Source organism: Urocampus carinirostris, chromosome 20, assembly GCF_059441175.1.
Source record: "Urocampus carinirostris isolate Australia breed hairy pipefish chromosome 20, RoL_Ucar_1.0, whole genome shotgun sequence".
In the NCBI taxonomy this organism is placed as follows: Eukaryota; Metazoa; Chordata; class Actinopteri; order Syngnathiformes; family Syngnathidae; genus Urocampus; species Urocampus carinirostris.
The window spans coordinates 12,540,219-12,558,576 of NC_142368.1; the positions used below are offsets into that span (position 1 = coordinate 12,540,219).

The 18,358-nt window shown below is 42.5% G+C and overlaps 1 protein-coding gene across 1 annotated transcript; it reads left to right on the forward strand.

Moving 5' to 3' along the window:
• Positions 1-452: 452 nt before the first annotated feature.
• On the forward strand, positions 453-16,784 carry LOC148346280 (E3 ubiquitin-protein ligase pellino homolog 2-like). The gene is made up of 7 exons (XM_088325171.1): positions 453-831; positions 8,636-8,765; positions 8,902-9,003; positions 10,538-10,735; positions 10,807-10,992; positions 11,874-12,079; positions 14,608-16,784. Exons 1-7 carry the CDS (start codon positions 752-754, stop codon positions 14,993-14,995), a joined length of 1,290 nt encoding a protein of 429 aa, XP_088181297.1. The 5' UTR covers positions 453-751; the 3' UTR covers positions 14,996-16,784.
• Positions 16,785-18,358: the final 1,574 nt, after the last annotated feature.

Sequence of the window (18,358 nt, forward strand, 5' to 3'; positions counted from 1 at the left end):
TCTGGAGCCTGTTAGTGACCCAAATCTTCACAACACGAACACACAAAACACCTAAAGAAAAACACACGATAATAAAAGAAAATATCGGTTGTTTTTGGAGGGGAATATGATTTAACACATTTTAGGGAAAAGTATGTGTAAAAATGCCTCGTTTTAATTTAACCGAGAGTATTTATGACGTCACGTATATGTGTTTTTAAAAGAGGGGGCGGTACTTGTTAATTCACCATCATTAAAGGGTAGAAATCGAGATGTACGGTTGTAAATAATAAATGTGGTTTTGAAATTGTGGTAAATAGACGTCTGATGTGTTTATTTGGGATTTAGAGTCATTTTAATCGATATTCGAGAAGAATAGTTTCACCCTCCCCCCCCCTGCTGGGAGTGGTGCGTCCCACTCCCCGTTGCTCTAGCGGTTGTTGCCCACCTCCTCCTCTCCCCCTCCGCTTAGCTAGTGACCAGATTGAGCTACATGCTAGCGGCGCCCTCCACTCTGTTAAAGCCGGGAAAAGATGCTCCTCCGGCGGACCAAAAAGCGGGCAACGTACGGCAACAAGTCGCCAAGAACTTTATCCATTCGCGTCCAGACTTGACCCACTAAACGTGTCCCGGAAGGCGACACTTTCCCCGGAGCTGTTAGCATCCTTCAACCGCCGACTCCTCTTTTATTTTCCCTCTCTTTTTTTTTCCTCCTCGATAAAAATATTTCTCAAAAAAATCTTCACCATTTCCCTCAAGAAAGTCCTCGCTGATGAATTCCCCGAAAAAGGACGGAGATGACGACGTGCCCGTTAAAGACGCGATTAAATACGGCGAACTCGTCATTTTGGGGTGAGTAGTAAAAAAAAAACCACTGTGATGGAGAACCGCTCCACACTAATCCTTTAAAATTTTAATTTACATCATTTAAAACATTTTATGACCTATTTGAATCTCTATCCTTCATCTGACTGTCGATATTTGCGTTAAAACAAACAAAACTTTAAAACCTACATTTGTTTCTCACGCGTGATGCGTTTAAGTGCCGTCTTGGAAAAAAGGGAAAACAAGCACTTTTTCATCAATGGTTGTAGGAGTGCGGGGATGGAGGGGGCTTCATCCGGATGATGTCATCCTCTGCTACATCTTTTATAGCTTCCTAGTAGGGACCGTCTGCAAAATGCACGACCGTGTGCAACTGGGCTATTTTTATAACTTGTATAAATCTATTTGAAAGCGTGCTTTATAATCCGATGCGTCTTATACATCGGAATGGGGACAATTGAAAATGCATAGTTGCAACTCTTTCATTGCCAGGCGTTTCTTTCAAATGGGAAGTGCAGGTGCCAGCCAATTGTTGCCATTTGGACTCATTTTTGAAGGCCTACAGTAACTTTACCTTTGTAGCTATAAAAGAAAGCTTGCACCCTCATCTTTTCATTCAGAATAAAATTAATGCTTCTACCTTTTACCGTTGTGTATTAAACTACAGTTGAACTCAGCTTTACCCCACTTCCCATCAGCCCGCGTTTGCTCCGCCCCTTCTTTTTGATTCGCTCGTAGAACACATAACAGAATAAATCTCTAAAGTAAATACATTACAAAAATATACAGTTGCAAATACATATTATACATGGTTACACATATTTACAAAGAAAGACGGTACACCGAGAGAGTTTTCAAAGCTTTAATAATAATAATTAAACTTTCATCCCAAACCGTTCCTTTGAAAGGTACCAACACGCTAGTAGGATCACGCTCGCAATGCATCAAACGTGCCTGCCAAAAGAAAGCATCCCGTAATTGTGAAATTCGCGGTAGATTGCACAATGTCTGACCATTCCTTTTTTTGCACTATGATGTCTAGGATGCTGCTGGAAATGTGAATTTCCCTTCGGGGATGAACAAAGTATCTATCTATCTATCTATCTATCTATCTATCTATGCTTGCACCAATGTATATGCGGACTATTTTTGCACCATGATGACTTTGCACCAAATGCAATATTGCACAACCGTTACGATACAACGTTATCACGACAACCCTGTATGTAACATCCCACATGCTGACATTGTTGTGTAAATACCATGTAAATTATAACTATAGCCTTATTCCCCTTGTTTTATAACATTATCTTCTCTGTTCCTTTATCTTCTTGCTCATACCCTCACTATGTGTAAAACTGGAGTGTCATGCCCAATTTCGTTGTCACAATATGTTAGCCCATTTGTAACAATGACAATAAAGGTATATTCTATTCTATTCTATTCTAGATCGTCCTCAACTTCCTCCTCATAACTATCGCCATCAAGGGCGTCTTCCCCATTATCAGAACGTACCTTACTTTTACAGACAATGTATGCATAAAATTAGAGGTTGCAGTCTTTCTTGGCGCACATATTCTACTGGTCTTAATCTTCCCTTTTATACGCCGCTGGTGGCCATTAGAAAAATTACATAAATTGGCCGATTCACTGAATAAGCCGCAGGGCTGAACATTTGGGAAAAAAGTAGCGGCTTATAGTCCGGAATTTACGGTAAACATGACTTGACTTAAGAATTTCGGGGTTTATTCATTTTACTTTGAACTCTAGTGGCTCATTGTATTGAGTACCAGGGACATTTTTGATTTTTTTCAAGCAACACATCAATTACAGAAGACTATTTTTCAGTTTGGGGGATGTGCCTTGTAACCAGGTGCACCCTATAGTGCAGAGAACTCGGTATTTTCCCCCTGATGTGTGCGGCATCATCCCGAACAGTAGAAGCAGAAAATCCCCTTCTGCGTTTTCAAGGGCTTCCCACCGAATCTTCACATTCTTTTTGCATGTTTCACACAAACGTCCTTTGAGGTCGGCACGCTTCCCGGCCGGCGCCAAAGATAACCGACCTCGTGGCCTATCGTTTCCCTCCAGCCTCTTCCTGCAGACATTTCAATGCATACGAGTCAGATGCTACCGTGTGGTTGCTCACCCAATTGAATAGATAGATACTTTATCCATCCCGTAAGGAAATTTACACTTCCAGCAATATCCTTTTGTTGAAAAATACAATAATAAAATAAAGATAGCCAATATAACGTTTTGCTATAGAGTATTGAAATAGTGCTACAGAAAATACACACAGTCATTAAAATAGGGTAATATGCAAATGTGGGGGTGGGGTTTAATGTGTGCTTTTACTTCCCCAGGGTGGAGTTAAAGAGCCCCATGGCATGAGGAAGAAATTATTTTTATGGCAAAAATCAATTTTTCGTATCGTTTTCGACAGTGTGCAGGCGCTGTAATATTCATGTAACCCAGTGACGTTATTCATCATTTTATTGGCAGAGCAAAAAAAGCATAGAAAAACACTTTTTTTTTTTTTTCGTCTTACCTCAAAGCAGAGGTCTCAAACTCAATTGACTTGGGGGCCACCGGAGCTTCACGTAGATAGCCTGTCCGCCTCCTCTCCGCTTCCCGCAGGCGTTTGTGTCCCTGTCTGCCCCTATAGCGCTGAAGCCGGGTAGCTCCACGTTTACAATATGGGTTTTTCAGGCCCGATATGAGTATTAGTATCAAGAGGACGATATTTGGAGCCGATATCCTTTTGCACTATAAGCTTAATAATTCAAAAAGAAACAAAGAATATTTGTTATAAATTCAAACAAAACTTTGATAGCTGTCTGAAACCTTTTACAGTAAATAAATTAGATTGTCTTTTTGGTTGTAATGTCTTATAGTCTGGAATTTACAGTTGTCAGCATGAATCTCACACGCCCATTCGAAGCTACGCGCTTTATTTCTATGCTGGTCTTTATCTCAAAGATTTTTCAAAGGCCGAGAGCTTGAGGTGAAAGCCAAGGTGGCGCTCTAGGAGTGAATATTTTATGCTGGGCTTTCTGATGTCTGCACAGGCCGGACAGTAGCGGCCAATAGCGTCATCACACGTCATTTTCCATAGGCCTGCTTCATCTCTGCCCTCTATTTATCCCTCACTTCCATCTTGTTGCTTTTTATGTGCCTGACAGTCTGTCCCTGTTTTTTGTTTTTTTCAACAAACGCCACAGGCAAAGATTTATTTGCCTACTACCATCATTGTTTGTCATAACATTTTGCGAGACCCTGGTGCAGTGTTCTTGTTTTCCCGCGTCCCTGCGTCCTAGACGCATCATTTTTGCTGGGGGCGCATAGTGTCGAATCAACGTGCGTCAACTTTTTTAACACAAATTGTCTTTTTTTTTTTTAACAAAGATTTACCGCACTCCAAACTTTTCGTCAGGCAGATCCGCCATTGTTGTTTTGGTCTCGCGGTTCAAGTTTTCGTCTGCACGCCGATCTCGGCCAACGAGGTCTTGTTGCTTTGAGATGACGTCATTGTTGTGGTGCTTGTCATCGAGTTAAGGTGCAAATCAACACAAAATTGGTAATTTCTTCAGTGTCGGTAATAAGTCGGAACATGATACAGAAAGTGATAACAACGGCAATAATTCCGGCACTAAAAAACGGTGGCGAAATTCTTCAGAAGATCGCGAAGGCAAGGAAAACACGTGCGTTGAAGCGAATGATTCGACGAAAGAAAATAAAAGAATATTCTTAGCAAGAAAAGGACTTTTCTGCCAAAATGGACTAAATTATATTCCTGGTGACGCTATGAAGAGTATTATAATGGAGGCTTACATGTTCTGTGATGCGTGTACCCAGCGTGACAAAAAAACTGGACTGCATAAATCTTTTTGCAATAAGAACTTTCAGAAAAGCACATTGGATCGGCACAACGACAATGAAAACCACAAATTAGCAATGGAAATTCTGTTGCTGCAGGAAGAGAGAGGCAAGTATGAATGGATACGACATCAAAAAGAAGACTTGGCCATGCTTTCACTGCTAACAATAGTTAAGTGGATGGCAGTATTTTCAGTATTTTTTATAATGTACAATATTGTGAACTGAAGAATCTGAAGTGATAACCGATTTGTATTACCAATGAACTGTGATGATTAAAACTGAATGAATATATAGATTTATATTACATGTTTGTCGCCGATTTACAATTTCAACCTCGATAACACAAAATTCTAGGGACCCATAGATCTCTGTTGGGACCTATAGATTTTTGAGCATGCGAGTCCCCATCACTTTTCACAGGTAAAGGAACACTGCTGGTGGCTGGACAGTCTAAGGCAGGGGTCGGGAACGTATGGCTCTTTTCACCACAACGTTCCAATTCTTGTAAGCTTATGGTCAATTTTTGTTCCAGGGGTGTTGTTCAGTTCAATACACAAAGGGCACAGTTTTACCTACAATTTACAGTCAAGGTGTCACACTAACAGACACTGTTTTGGCTGTACATCATTAAAGAAGCCTTCATATTGAAGTTCATTAAATAATGTATACAGATGCTGCCCGACTTATGAACGAGATAGGTTCCAGATGATGGAACTTACAACAATGTCCGGATATTTTCCGGCATCCTCCCCATTTTTTTTTCGTATCAATGGTTTTATGTAAGTCGAATAGTCTTAAGTAGGGGAGCGTCTGTATTTACTGTTGATACACTTTATGATTAAAAACCCACACAACAAACTGTAATTAGCCACAAATGCTAGCCAAGCACACAGAATGATTTGAGTGGTAGGGGTGGGCAGAGCCATGCAACACTGCACGCTTCCCTCTCTCTTTCACGTATCCACAGCGCTGAAGAGATACATCCATACACTTTTTGTTTGCGTTTTTTTGATGACATATGTACATAGGAACTCTGCTTGCACTTGGTTTGGAAACCATTATTTTCGAAAAAAATTAAGGTCAAAATGAGCCTAAATTATATCAAGTAACTGTGGGAGAGAGTAAAAAATAAGACTGAATTTCAGGATAGACAAAAATATTGACAAGGTAGTGCACGGAGACTGGCCTAAGTTGTAGCAGTGTAAATACTGTATATAGGGCTGGATATTCCAACATAAGGGGAAGAAATGATTGTGCTTTCATTGGTTACTATAAAGGTTGGCTGTGTTCACTCCCACAATGGAGCCCACATACCTCCTACGTTCAATATATTGTGCTTTTTCCCTTTTTTTGACAGCTTTTAATATTTTACATGAACAGTTAAATGGAACTCGCCAATATTATTTCCCGTGAAAATAATTGATACAAAAGGAGTCGTTAATGCACCGCTTTTTCTATTAACTGCTTAAAAGCGCCACGCTGCCTTTTGCATGAACTCGGAGGTGGAAATGTTTGTAATGGGTGTCATGAAGAAAATGAGGGCAGTGTGAGTATTGTTCAGCCAACGTGACTCATTCTTTTTAGAGCATCAAGCATGTAATCGTCTTTCCACTAAGTTTTATGAAATCTAAGCAAAGGGGAATGTCAAGTCAAGTCCTGTTGATTTGTGACGCCCTTAATCACAAAGAGTCTCAAAGGGCTTCGCAGACCACAGATTATTGCAAACCACAGACTATTATGACACCATGCCCTGATCCAAAACCTACAGGAGGGCAAGGAAAAACTCAAAAACCTCCAGTCAAGTCATGTTTATTTGTGACGCCCTTAATCACAAAGGGTTGCACAGACCACAGATTATTGCAAACTACAGGCCATTATGACAGTATTCCCTGATCTAAAACCTACATGAGGGCAAGGAAAAACTCAAAAACCTCAAGTCATGTTTATTTGTAACGCCGTTAATCACAAAGAGTCTCAAGGGCTGCACTGACCACAGATGATTGCAAACTACAGGCCATTATGACAGCATCCCCTGATCGAAACCCTACATGAGGGCAAGGAAAAATTCAAAAACCTCAAGTCATGCTTATTTCTAACGCCTTTAATCACAGAGTCTCAAAGGGCTGCACAGACCACAGATTATTTCAAACTACTGGCCATTATGACATCATCCCCTGATCTAAAACCTACATGAGGGCATGGAAAAACTCAAAAACCTCAGTCAAGTCATATTTGTGACGCCCTTAATCACAAAGAGTCTCAAAGGGCTGCACAGACAACAGACTATTATGACACCATCCCCTGATCTAAAACCTACACGAGGGCAAGGAAAAACTCAAAAACCTCAACATGAGGAAATCTAGTAACTTGAATCACTTCTTGCTGTTATTTTAGAGTTAATTTTTTTTAATTTGGTGCTTCTTGGCAAGGACCATATGTTTCGGATTATAAATCGCACCAGACAAAAAATACATAATTTATTAGGAAAACATGACGGCACAACACAGGTAATGATGAAATGATCACCACTAGCCTAGAGCACCCTCCTGCGGTTGAGTGTGAAAATAACACGGGAAATGATATACCCGGTAAAAATATCTCAATCATTCCACACATAAGTCTCACCAGAGTATAAGTCGCACCCCCGGCCAAACTGTGAAAATAAAACTGACTTATGTTCTGCGCACACAAAAATTCCCTTGTCTTTTAGGTAAATTCCGTCAAGGGCAAAAGGCGCTGCACTCTGGGAACCATGTCGCCGGTTTCCTGAGTGCACTTCCTGCAGCGTTTAGTCACCAAAGGCAAAAGCAGCGTCAAGGCGAAAGATTTATTGTGCTGACTGACGCTTTTCCTTTGCGAGTGACGTTTTTGCTGCTCTGCTGAAGGAGAACAATTCTCATTTTTGGTTGAGCTCAAGTGCATATTTTTATTTTTGTTAAAAAAAATGTTTTACAGTTTGGGCCCGTGCTTTTAATAGCCACGGTGTTCGATAGCACTCCTTATCTTGATGTGTGTACTAAGAGTAATGCAGAATGTACACAATTATGATCTATCTATTCCATCTACCTTGGTCCTATCCCTCGAGACGGGTGACCGACAGCAAAACAAACACGTATACAAAAACATAGAAAAGAAAAAAGGAAAAAGTAGCAAAAAACACTAAAAATTGACCATGGCCAACCCAAACAAGTTAAGCACTTCGGCACCTAAGTTAGTCATGCTTTCGTCCCTCCAGATGAAACGGGACACGAGAAAGCGGCCGTGTCACTCGGGTCAGGGTGACACGACACACTCTTCTGTTCAACAGCAGGGCCAGACAGATTTCGCTGGTTTACCCCTGCCGCGTCATACAGGTGCCCCGCCCATCCCTTAGAACGAGTCTAAACATCCAACTATCCTTTTACAACACCAACAATAACGATAGGATGAAGAATCTCTGCCTGCTTGATTTTTCTGATGTTTCATTTATGGTAGGAGTTTTCTGAATACCGGGAATTCCAGACCAGGTTAAAAGCCGCATTCTTAAAAAACGCCTTTGGCTGTGAAGGATTTTATACATTTGACTAAAAAGGATTTTATACGATTGACTCATAATGCAATGAAGATTTTCACTGAGTAGGCTTTAGTTCAATGACAGGTCAGGCTGTCCCAAATGCAGAATATTTTGTCTAGTTCTGTTGATAATAGGACTCTGACGGAGGACGGCAGGCGTTGTTCTGTGTTGTGAGAACGGTGAGCGCAAAACAATTCCTTGGCACGCCCATGGGAGGAGCCAAGACGCTATCTTGCGTGGAGAAAGCTAAAGGACTTCAGAAGAAGGCTTCACACAGACTCCAACGTCACTAATTCGTCCGTTTTCGATGGAGTGCACTTAGTTAAATTTGTTTGCGTGAGAGTTTTTCTACTCATCCGAGCTGGTTTTAATTTTCCGAACCACCTTCTCCTTTAGGTACAACGGCTCTCTGCCGAGCGGCAACCGGGGGCGACGGAAGAGCCGCTTCGCTCTGTTCCGCCGCACGAAGGCTAATGGCGTCAAGCCCAGCGCTGTGCACATCCTCAACACGCAAGAGGATAGCCAGGTTCGTGCATTTGCGTGTACACGCATCCTCTTTTCACTCATACAGCCAAGTGAACTAACCCCGTCTTATTAATGATCTCGTATGAGTTCATGAACCAAAGGAGCAAGGCTAATGGCAGCCAATTGTGTCTTTGCAGGCTGTGCACAGCAGTGGGCAGCACAGCATCTCCTTCACCTTGTCCCGCAACCAAACCGTGGTGGTGGAATATTGCCATGACAACAACACGGACATGTTCCAGGTCAGATTCCCGAGTGCGATAGCCTCTGTTAAGCAGTGTTGGGCGCATTCCAGGAAAAAAAATCCTAACGAGTAACAGTTATCACTTAAAGGTGGGGTTAAAAATTGAAAAGTCAATGCTGTTTCATGGTTTTAAGCCAGGAGATGGCGGCAGAGTAAAACATGGTTTGCGTGCAAGTACATGGAATTTACGCTACAAAGCCTAGGAGCCGGTACACTTACTCTCAGCCAAAAGGCCAAGCTAAGGTCCTAGCCCTAAAGCCTTGCTGCGATACCGGGCCGTTGCGTGGAGTGGACAGAGCAAGCTCTTATTCCATCTCCGGATTGCAAAAATCAAAGCTCATGGCTACATCAGCACCAATATATTGCTTCGCGCGCAGCCACGAGGACCGTTCCCTTACTATTACATCTTTTACTTCCTTAACAAACTGAATATGAAGTACACAGTCCAAAAACAACTGCCGGCAAGTTGATTGTAAAATGATACCGGTACTTAATATATGACGCAGACCTGCAGAGTCTGGGTCCCGTTGAAAATAATCCAAGGGAAAAAAATGTATATTTCCAAAGGTAAGGGTGGGAAAAATATATATCCACTATTGTCCACTGCGTCCACAAACACGTCTCACCTTTACTCCACTTCCCATCAGCCCCCGTTGTGTTCGCCCCTTCTTTTTGTTTCGCCCGTGGAAAACATATCAGAATAAGTCTCTAAAATAAATACATTACAAAAATCTACAGTTGCAAATACATATTATACATGGTTACACATATTTACAAAGAAAGACGGTACACCGAGAGAGTTTTCAAAGCTTTAATAATAATATTATAACTTTCATCCCAAACCGTGTCTGTGAAGGGTAGCAAGACGCTACTAGGAACACTCTCGCAACACAAGGAAACGGGTCTGTTAAAAAAAAAAAATACGGTACTTGTAAAAGTCACGGTAAACCGTGCTCATCTTCTTCCTTATAACTGACGTCATTAAAGTCGTCCTCCCCAGTTTGGGAAAGGGACTTTGTCATGTAAACATCGTCCTACGCTCCTTTATTCAAAAACACGCTAGCAACACACTCGCATATATTCCACCGGTCTAAATTTTACCTTTTGTAATCCAGCGCCGCTGGCGGCTGTTAGAAGCAGTACATAAGTTGGCCGCATCACTGAATAAGCCGCAGGGTTGAACATTTGGGGAAAAGGTAGCGGCTTATAGTCCGGAATTTACGGTAACTCTGATAAATTCAAGTGTGTTTTAAGAGGGGAAAAAACTGAACATGAAACAAGGCAAAGAGCCACAGTATATAGAATATATGATGAGGCGCATTCTTATTGGCCAAGAGCATGCGGCCACCCCTGGTATATACAGTAGGGCCAATACCTCCATGATGAAATATTCAAAGCTCTCGTACTCTGCGCTTGAGACAGTTCTACCGTAACTGGATTCAGTTGGACTCTGTAGTTCCTTTTTAACACTGCTTGCTGATGTGCTCCCCGCCTCCCATCTCAAAATGCCCTTTGCTCCGGAATGTGTTCAGATCGGGCGCTCCACAGAAAGCCCCATCGATTTTGTGGTGACGGACACCTCGGAGGTTGCCAAGGAGGGCGAGGACCCTTCCATAGCGCCCAGCACCATCTCCCGGTTCGCCTGTCGCGTGGTCTGCGAGCGCCACCCGCCGTACACGGCCCGCATCTATGCCGCCGGCTTCGACTCCTCCAAAAATATCTTTTTAGGGGTACGCTAAAGGCACGAGTTTTTTGGTATCTGCGTGCTACGTGAGAAATAATCGTCCTCGTTCCTCTGCAGGAGAAGGCCACCAAGTGGAAGAACCCGGACGGCCACATGGACGGCCTGACCACCAACGGTGTTCTGGTCATGCACCCCGAGGGTTTCCCCGAGGACCCCAAGCAGGGTCTATGGCGGGAGATCTCCGTTTGTGGCGATGTCTACGCCCTAAGGGAGACGCGGTCTGGGCCCACCCGAGGAAAACTCGTGAGTTTTTATCCAGTGTAACATAATGTAGTGTTTGGATTCCCACAAAATCTCTTTTGAGTTAATGCTGCAAAAGAAACAAGGTGTAAACAAAAGACTCTAGTTACAAGAAATTCAAGATCCAGGATGTTATTCGAGCAAAAATCTTGACCGACATAAGAGAGAAAATCCAAGTTGGGAGAAAACACTACCCATAGAGGGCCAGATGCTCGAATTGGACCGGCATACACTGGTAAGGCATTGGGAAGCAGCGAGTGCAGATACCATAGCCGTTCACTAATTTCCTTAACTAAATTCTAAGAAAGGTTATATCGCTTAGCAAGCTTTTTTGGTAAAACGTAGTACATTCATAATCCCAGAGGATAAAAAGTTGCCGGGCCAGAAGCCTATAAGAGTTCTCTCACCTTAGTATTGTCTGCTAATGCTAATGGTGAAGTAAAGCAGCTGCTGGTGTATCACGCAGAGAACCCTCACGCATTTAAGACTCAAAAGAAAGCAATTGCTGATTTCCTCTCTGGTAAGTTCTCATAATAAACTCACATTTTATTTTGTTACTATCATCTTATTTACCTAATTACCGTATTTGTATGTTCAATTAATATATGTCTTTAGTGATCGGAAGATGTGGTTGATAGCTATTTAAGGTTAACTTGGATGATTTTGGAGGAACGGATTTATTGGTTGGGGAAAATCTGTTAAGATGTGAGAAATTCTAGATGCAAGCTCGATGGAAGGAATTAATCTTGTATGTTGAAGGGGCCACTTCTTATTATTACAGTTCATGTTTACGGATCCCTTAACCGCCTGGGTACAGGTCATTTCATAATTTTTGAAGAGCCTTGTTGTATCTCCATAATTTTTAATCTATTCTCCCCCTGCAGGCGGAAGGCGAGAGCAGCGCGCTACGGGACGGCTCTCTGGTGGATTTGTGCGGCGCCACGCTACTATGGCGCACGGGCGAAGGCCTCATGCGCTCCCCCACATTGCGCCACTTGGAGGCGCTGCGCCAGGAATTGAACGCATCTCGGCCCCAGTGTCCCGTGGGCCTCAGCACGCTCGCCTTTCCCAGCCTGCCACGAAGCCACAGGTACCACATTGTCCACTCCAATGTTATTTTCTTTGGGAAATCAAGAATACATTTTTAAAGGATATAAGTATAAGTAGTATAAGTTCTTAGCCATGATATTAGCCGGATACTCCATAGAAATAGTACAGAATTCAAATAAGGTGAGAGCATTTCAGAAATGAGCAAAAACACTTCATATAATGTCCATAGTTCATCAACATTGCCTTATTTAAGTTGTATATTTTGGGAAATCCATTTAGAACCAATCAATAAACGCTTTTCTGACTAAAGCTGTTTGGATTGTGCATAACACTGGGTCTAGAAAACATGCAAACTGGTTTAAAAATCCAACATGTTAAAACTGGAAGGTCTATTATTAGTACAGTATATAAAGCAAGTAAGCAACAAATATTCAACAGTTGTATTTCTACAGAGCAGACACTTATTATTAAGGTAGACTCCATAAATTCAATACGCTGGCATTACATTGAAAATCCATTGTGCCACCCGAAAAGGAATTTATTTATGGAATGATTTAGATCAGGGTTCTTCAACTGATGGGTCGGGACCCAAACGTGGGTCTCCAACAGGTTCTCAATGGGTTGTGGGCCTTTGCCTTGGCAAAATCACGCTAAAAAACATTTTTAAAAGACTAAGGGTGATTTAACAGAGTTGGCACTCGCCATTTGAAATCAGAGAAAAAGACACATGCTAAACATGGCCAAACACAGATAAAGCGGAGAATATAGGAGATGAATTTTAGTATCTTAAACACAAAGCCAATGAAGCGAAGCGTTTTCACTAGTAATGCTGCCAATAAGCATTGAAATGAATATTATTATGGAAGTTGTTTAGGTTTTGCTGGAATTTTTGTTTTTGAATATGTTCTATCTTTGGCTTAAATGGCACAATACTTTCTTCTTACAAGTGGAAATGTTTTTTTGATTTGGTGTCACTACTTGTGATTAGAGTGGGATGGTGGGTCCTGCAGTCAAACCAGTCTACAGCCACTGATTTAGATGTTGACCATAAAAATGTCCCTAGTTTATATCAATTCAATATATATATTATGTTTGAGTAATATATCAAGAGTTTCTTTGGGTATGTCAAGTTCCTGGCATTAAAATTGCAGGCCTGAAATTTATATTATTATTTCCTTATTTTGGGTGTGATTTGTTATCTTGTTTTGATTTTGAATAAGTGTTTTCTGCAAGAAAAAAATGGAATAGGGGTAGGCAATCAAAAGCTTTTGCTTGAGGCTACTCTTTGGTCACATGTTTATGTGTGATCGATGTATTGTACTGCTGCTTTTGTGCAAATATTTTGATGTTTCCTTTTGTTAATTAGTGTTTGGTGTCGTCTTCTCATAAGCCCAAATAAAAAGCAACAAATAAGCAGTTCATCAATTCCAGCGGTTGGTGTGTGGTCTGTGTTCCCGAATAAGCTATGCTGCTTACCCACGCACTGCCATACAATACCAGCTTATATGCGCAGATAAACTGATCCCCTGATTTGAGTATTTCTTTTTGTAGTATATGCAGTAGGGAATATATTTCCCTCAATTAAGAGAGATTCAGGGGTCCTGTACTTTGGGTCAAGATGACGCATCTATACAAATGTATGTATGTATACATGTACGTATATAAGATGAAGTTGCTGGCAGATCGAAGTATTTGATAACACAAGTGATGCAGAAGTATTCACCAATCAGAGGCAGTGAAATCGTTTGCCCACGTCCCTGCGTCCTAGACGCATCATTTTTGCTGGGGACGCATAGTCTCAAATCAACGTGCGTCCCCGGGACGCAACTTTTTTGACACAAAATTGTCATTATTACCCGATTACATTTTTTTAAACAAAGATTTACCGCATTCCAAACGTTTCGTCAGGCAGATGTCGTTTTGGTCTCGCGGTTCGAGTTTTCGTCCGCACGCCGATCTCGAGTTGTGGGGTGAAAAGTCCGTCTCTTTTAAGGGAACCGGCTTTTTCGGCTCAACTCATTCAAGAGAGCCGGCTCTCAAACGGCTCACTTGCTTTGATGCATTATATTACGAATTATTATGTTGTATAAAGAAGTTAAGAAAAAAAGAAAGTATAAAAGGAGAAAATGAAAAAAAGACAGGTTTGTGGTTATCCCTTTAAGCGGTATATTACCAACAATAATTTGATGCAGAAAATGAATTAATAATTTGGTGATTAAAACTGAATGAATATATAGATTTTTATTATATATTTGTAAATCGGTATTACAATTTCAACCTCGATAACACTAAATGTTGGGGGCCCATAGATCTCTGTTGGGACCCATAGATTTTTGAGCATGCGAGTCCCCGGGACAACATCACTTTTCACAGGTAAAATGAACACTGCAGAGGATCCAGTAATTTATGATTTGCATTTAATAATGTAGTAAGGCCCCATGTAGTAACGACAGTGGAGTTACAAGGTTTTATGAATAACGTGTTACAGTACTCTGTATGGAAAAGTAATAGTGTTCCTTTGTCATGTGTTAGTCCCAACACAGATCCTAACCCAAGTTGTGATTTCAGCCTAGAGGAACGTCAGCCCTGGGTCTACCTTACGTGCGGGCACGTCCACGGACGCCACGACTGGGGCCAGAGGTCGGAGACGGGCGAAGAGGAGCCCCTGGAGGGCGAGGGCTCCACCACGCGACGGGAATGCCCGCTTTGCCGCAGCGTGGGGCCCTACGTGCCCCTGTGGCTGGGCTGCGAGCCGGCCGTTTACGTGGACGCCGGCTCCCCCACGCACGCCATGGTGCCCTGCGGCCACGTCAGCTCGGAGAGGACGTGCAGGTATTGGGCGGACACACCGCTACCCCACGGGACACACGCCTTCAGACCCGTCTGCCCCTTTTGCTCGGCCGCCCTCAGCACCCCCGGATGGACGCGCCTCATCTTCCAGGGTCCCATCGACTAGAAATCAGTTGCTACGTTTTTTTCCTGGTTCAACCCTATGCTTCTCTTTCAGGCTGATGGACTTTAAGCGAGTTTGTGAAATGTGATCGATGGGCTCATGGATTTATTTGGAAGTCTGCTGTTTTTCATCCCACACGAGCTGGATCTTCCCTCAAAGGAAAACATGATTTTATTTTTATTTTTTTTACCGTAAATTCCGGACTACTAGCCGTTACTTGGCGGCGCCTAACAGCTGGCTCCGGAACTGGTGGGAACGAGGGAATCCGACCGTTTAATTGAAAAAAAGCTTTGCAAGGGCCCGCGGCGAGTGCTGACGTGATGTGATTCTGCCAAGTGCTCTAAATGTCCAATTGAAGAAATTCAATTAAGCGTGGATAAACGGCAGGAGTAACTCTCACTCCCCTTGGTAACCAAATGCCTCATTATCCAATTAGCGACGCGTATGAACGAGATTCCTACTGTCCCTAGGGAGTGAGATCGCAATTTTGGCAGAATCAGCGGGGAAACGTCCAGTACAGAAAAGTAACCTAATGTGCCGCAATCAAAACACTGACTAAAATAATGACTACGTTTCAGAGGCCAGTTTTGATTTGTTAATAGCAATACGTGTTCTTCTCTCTATCACTTTGTCATGTGCGCAGTCAGTACTGTACTTTGAGGTATGTTTTGAGAATGTCATCTCATTAGCTACACCGCTTATCCTCAGTAGGGTCGCGGGGGGGCTGGAGCCCATCCCAGCCATCTCCGGGCAGTGGGCAGGGGACACCCTGAACTGGTTGCCAGCCAATCGCAGGGCACACAGGGACAGACAACACATTCGCTCATTCACACCTAGGGACAATTTGGACCGGCCAATTCACCTGAAATGCATGTTTTTGGAACGTGGGAGGAAACCGGAGTGCCCGGAGGAAACCCACGCAAGCACGGGGAGAACATACAAACTCCGCACAGGAAGTCTGGAGCTGGATTTGAACCCACGACAGGTTCCCATGACATGAACTGTGCCGCACAAGCGCTAACCACTGCGTCGCCGTGCAGACATGAGGTTTTGAGAATGTTTGAAGTCGAAATGTTAATGCCAGTTTAAATACTATTGAATGTTGCGCTAGTTTATAAGACACAGTGTGTTACTTCTTGTTAGACGTTCTCCCGCTCATCCTTTTAAAATGTAACAAAAGGAGGTGATTGAGTTCATTTTTATGGCAATTTCGCCTGCTTAAAATTCAGTGGGGCTTGTTTCTTCCTTTTGTTCATGCGGCTTTTAATCAGGCGCGCTCTGTAGTCCGGTATTTACGGGCAGAATTGGTCTTTACACCTCCATGCTCACACTTTGCTTTCCAGCTGCTCACTTATTGTGGAACGAAAGCCAGCAGACACCGTTTAAGAATCATCATCATCGGTAATATCCAAAATGTCGTCCGTACAAACCTGGACTCCAAACCGAGCCTCAACAAACTAAGTAAGATCCGCTTCACACGCACAGCAAAATCTCAAAGCAACACCAGCACTCGTTCTTGTATAAGCTAAGATCTCGGGCTAGATTTTAACTGATTGCAAGATCAGCAACGGTTACCTGGGGGTGGTCTGTAGCTGTTCTCACGCCAGTCATCACGAATTAGGATTTCAGAAAACATTGATTTCTACAGTCCTGCTCTCGCAGGAGATGACTCGATGTAATGTTTTCTCATGAAAGGCCGGTGTTATGCCGAGAAATGCATCCCTGCCGAGATTTGCATCCCCTCGCCACTACAACCACTTTTACCTCGTTTTATCTCACTTTTATATCACTTTTCGGGAATGTGATGGCGAACATATAACCAAAACCACTTGGTCTTGCATTTGTTGGGAATGTAATACAACTTAAACCATTCCGTCTTTGTGTTTGTTGTGAATGTAATCGAACGGAATGGTTTAAGTTGTATTACATTCCCAACAAATGCAAGACGAAGTGGTTTTGGTTATATGTTCGCCATTACATTCCCGAAAAGTGATATAAAAGTGAGATAAAACGAGGTAAAAGTGGTTGTAGTAGCGAGGGGATGCATAACACCTGTCCTGCACTGTAATCGTTTGCAGAAGAGACAACACTATGTCACAATACCAATCTATTCTGAAGGCCTCAAAGCTCCGCTCATGCTAACAGGGTTCCTTTTAAAAGTACATGAGCGTGTAGGTGTATCCAACCTGGAAAAAAACAAAACCTGTGTGTCAAAGAAACGTTATTTTGTTAGCCATTGTGGTTCCGTGTTGGGAGAGTTCCAAAATATACAGTCTATATAAATATATATCCTATTTTTGTATCTGATTTAGCCGTGGGTGAAAGTCGAGCCGTCGGTCCGGGACGTATTCGTCGTAGAAGAGCCCGCGAATGAAAACACGGCAACAACGCACGCTCGAAAACCGAATGTAGCCGACCGTCCGCGGTGCTCTATATTGATACTATTTTTGTAAGACAATATGCCAGTGTAGCCAAACCCGACAACCTCACGCACGGAAGAGTGGCTCCCATGTACGTCCGCGTTCCCCGCAGGGTTGGGTAGGGGTACTTTAACTGGATTACTTTCAATGACTTTTGGATGACTCCAATACCAAATATGCTAATAAAAGACAAAAGAAAGTAAATAGGAATAAAATGATGACTCACAACACGTGGTAAGCTTTCTCTCCTGGCTTTGATCTCCGGCAAAACTAACATCAAATGCGACAGAAACAAAATGAAAATAAATCCAAACAGCTTGCCAACATCATTTTTACCGTTCCATGTATTCCGTTACTCCCCAAGCCCGCACAAAATTTAGTCATTTTATTAAATATGAATAAACTTTATTAAATATGAAATATTCCAACTTAAAGGATCAATTGTTATTTGTATAGGAGATACCCAAAATGAGGGGAGGAACCATAGATGAATTTTTAGCTTGAAGGAACATGAGAGGACTGTACAAAAAACCATCAAGATTAAAAAATTCCAGCTCAAATGACTAAATGTTACGTTTTATAATTTCGTAGACACCCAAACTAAGGAGAGAAGACGTCAATTAATTTTGAGCTTGCAAGAAGAACAGGAGAGGCGCTGCCACGAGCGGCTGCCTTTTCCAGCAGCTGCCCTATTGTTTTATTGTCTGCTCCTATCTTCGGTGTTTTTTCTTCCCGTTTTGACAACTACACTATGGATTACTTCTATCCTATGGACATGGGTTTTAACGCACAAGAAATGCGTGTATTCAAGGAATTTCAACTCCTTGCCCTGAAAAATTCTCGTGCCGGTGTGATGAAGGGGCCTACCGTGGAAGAAAAGCCGGAGCTAGCGAAGCAGCTAGCGGTGTTATAAGTCTTCGGTACCATCCGTAATCATGGTAAAAGC

Coding starts and splice junctions, on each gene's coding strand:
- LOC148346280 (XM_088325171.1), top strand. CDS start 752: ATGAATTCCCCGAAAAAGGACGGAGATGACGACGTGCCCGTTAAAGAC. Junction 9,004..10,537: donor ACAACACGGACATGTTCCAG/GTCAGATTCCCG, acceptor GAATGTGTTCAG/ATCGGGCGCTCCACAGAAAG. Junction 10,736..10,806: donor CCAAAAATATCTTTTTAGGG/GTACGCTAAAGG, acceptor GTTCCTCTGCAG/GAGAAGGCCACCAAGTGGAA.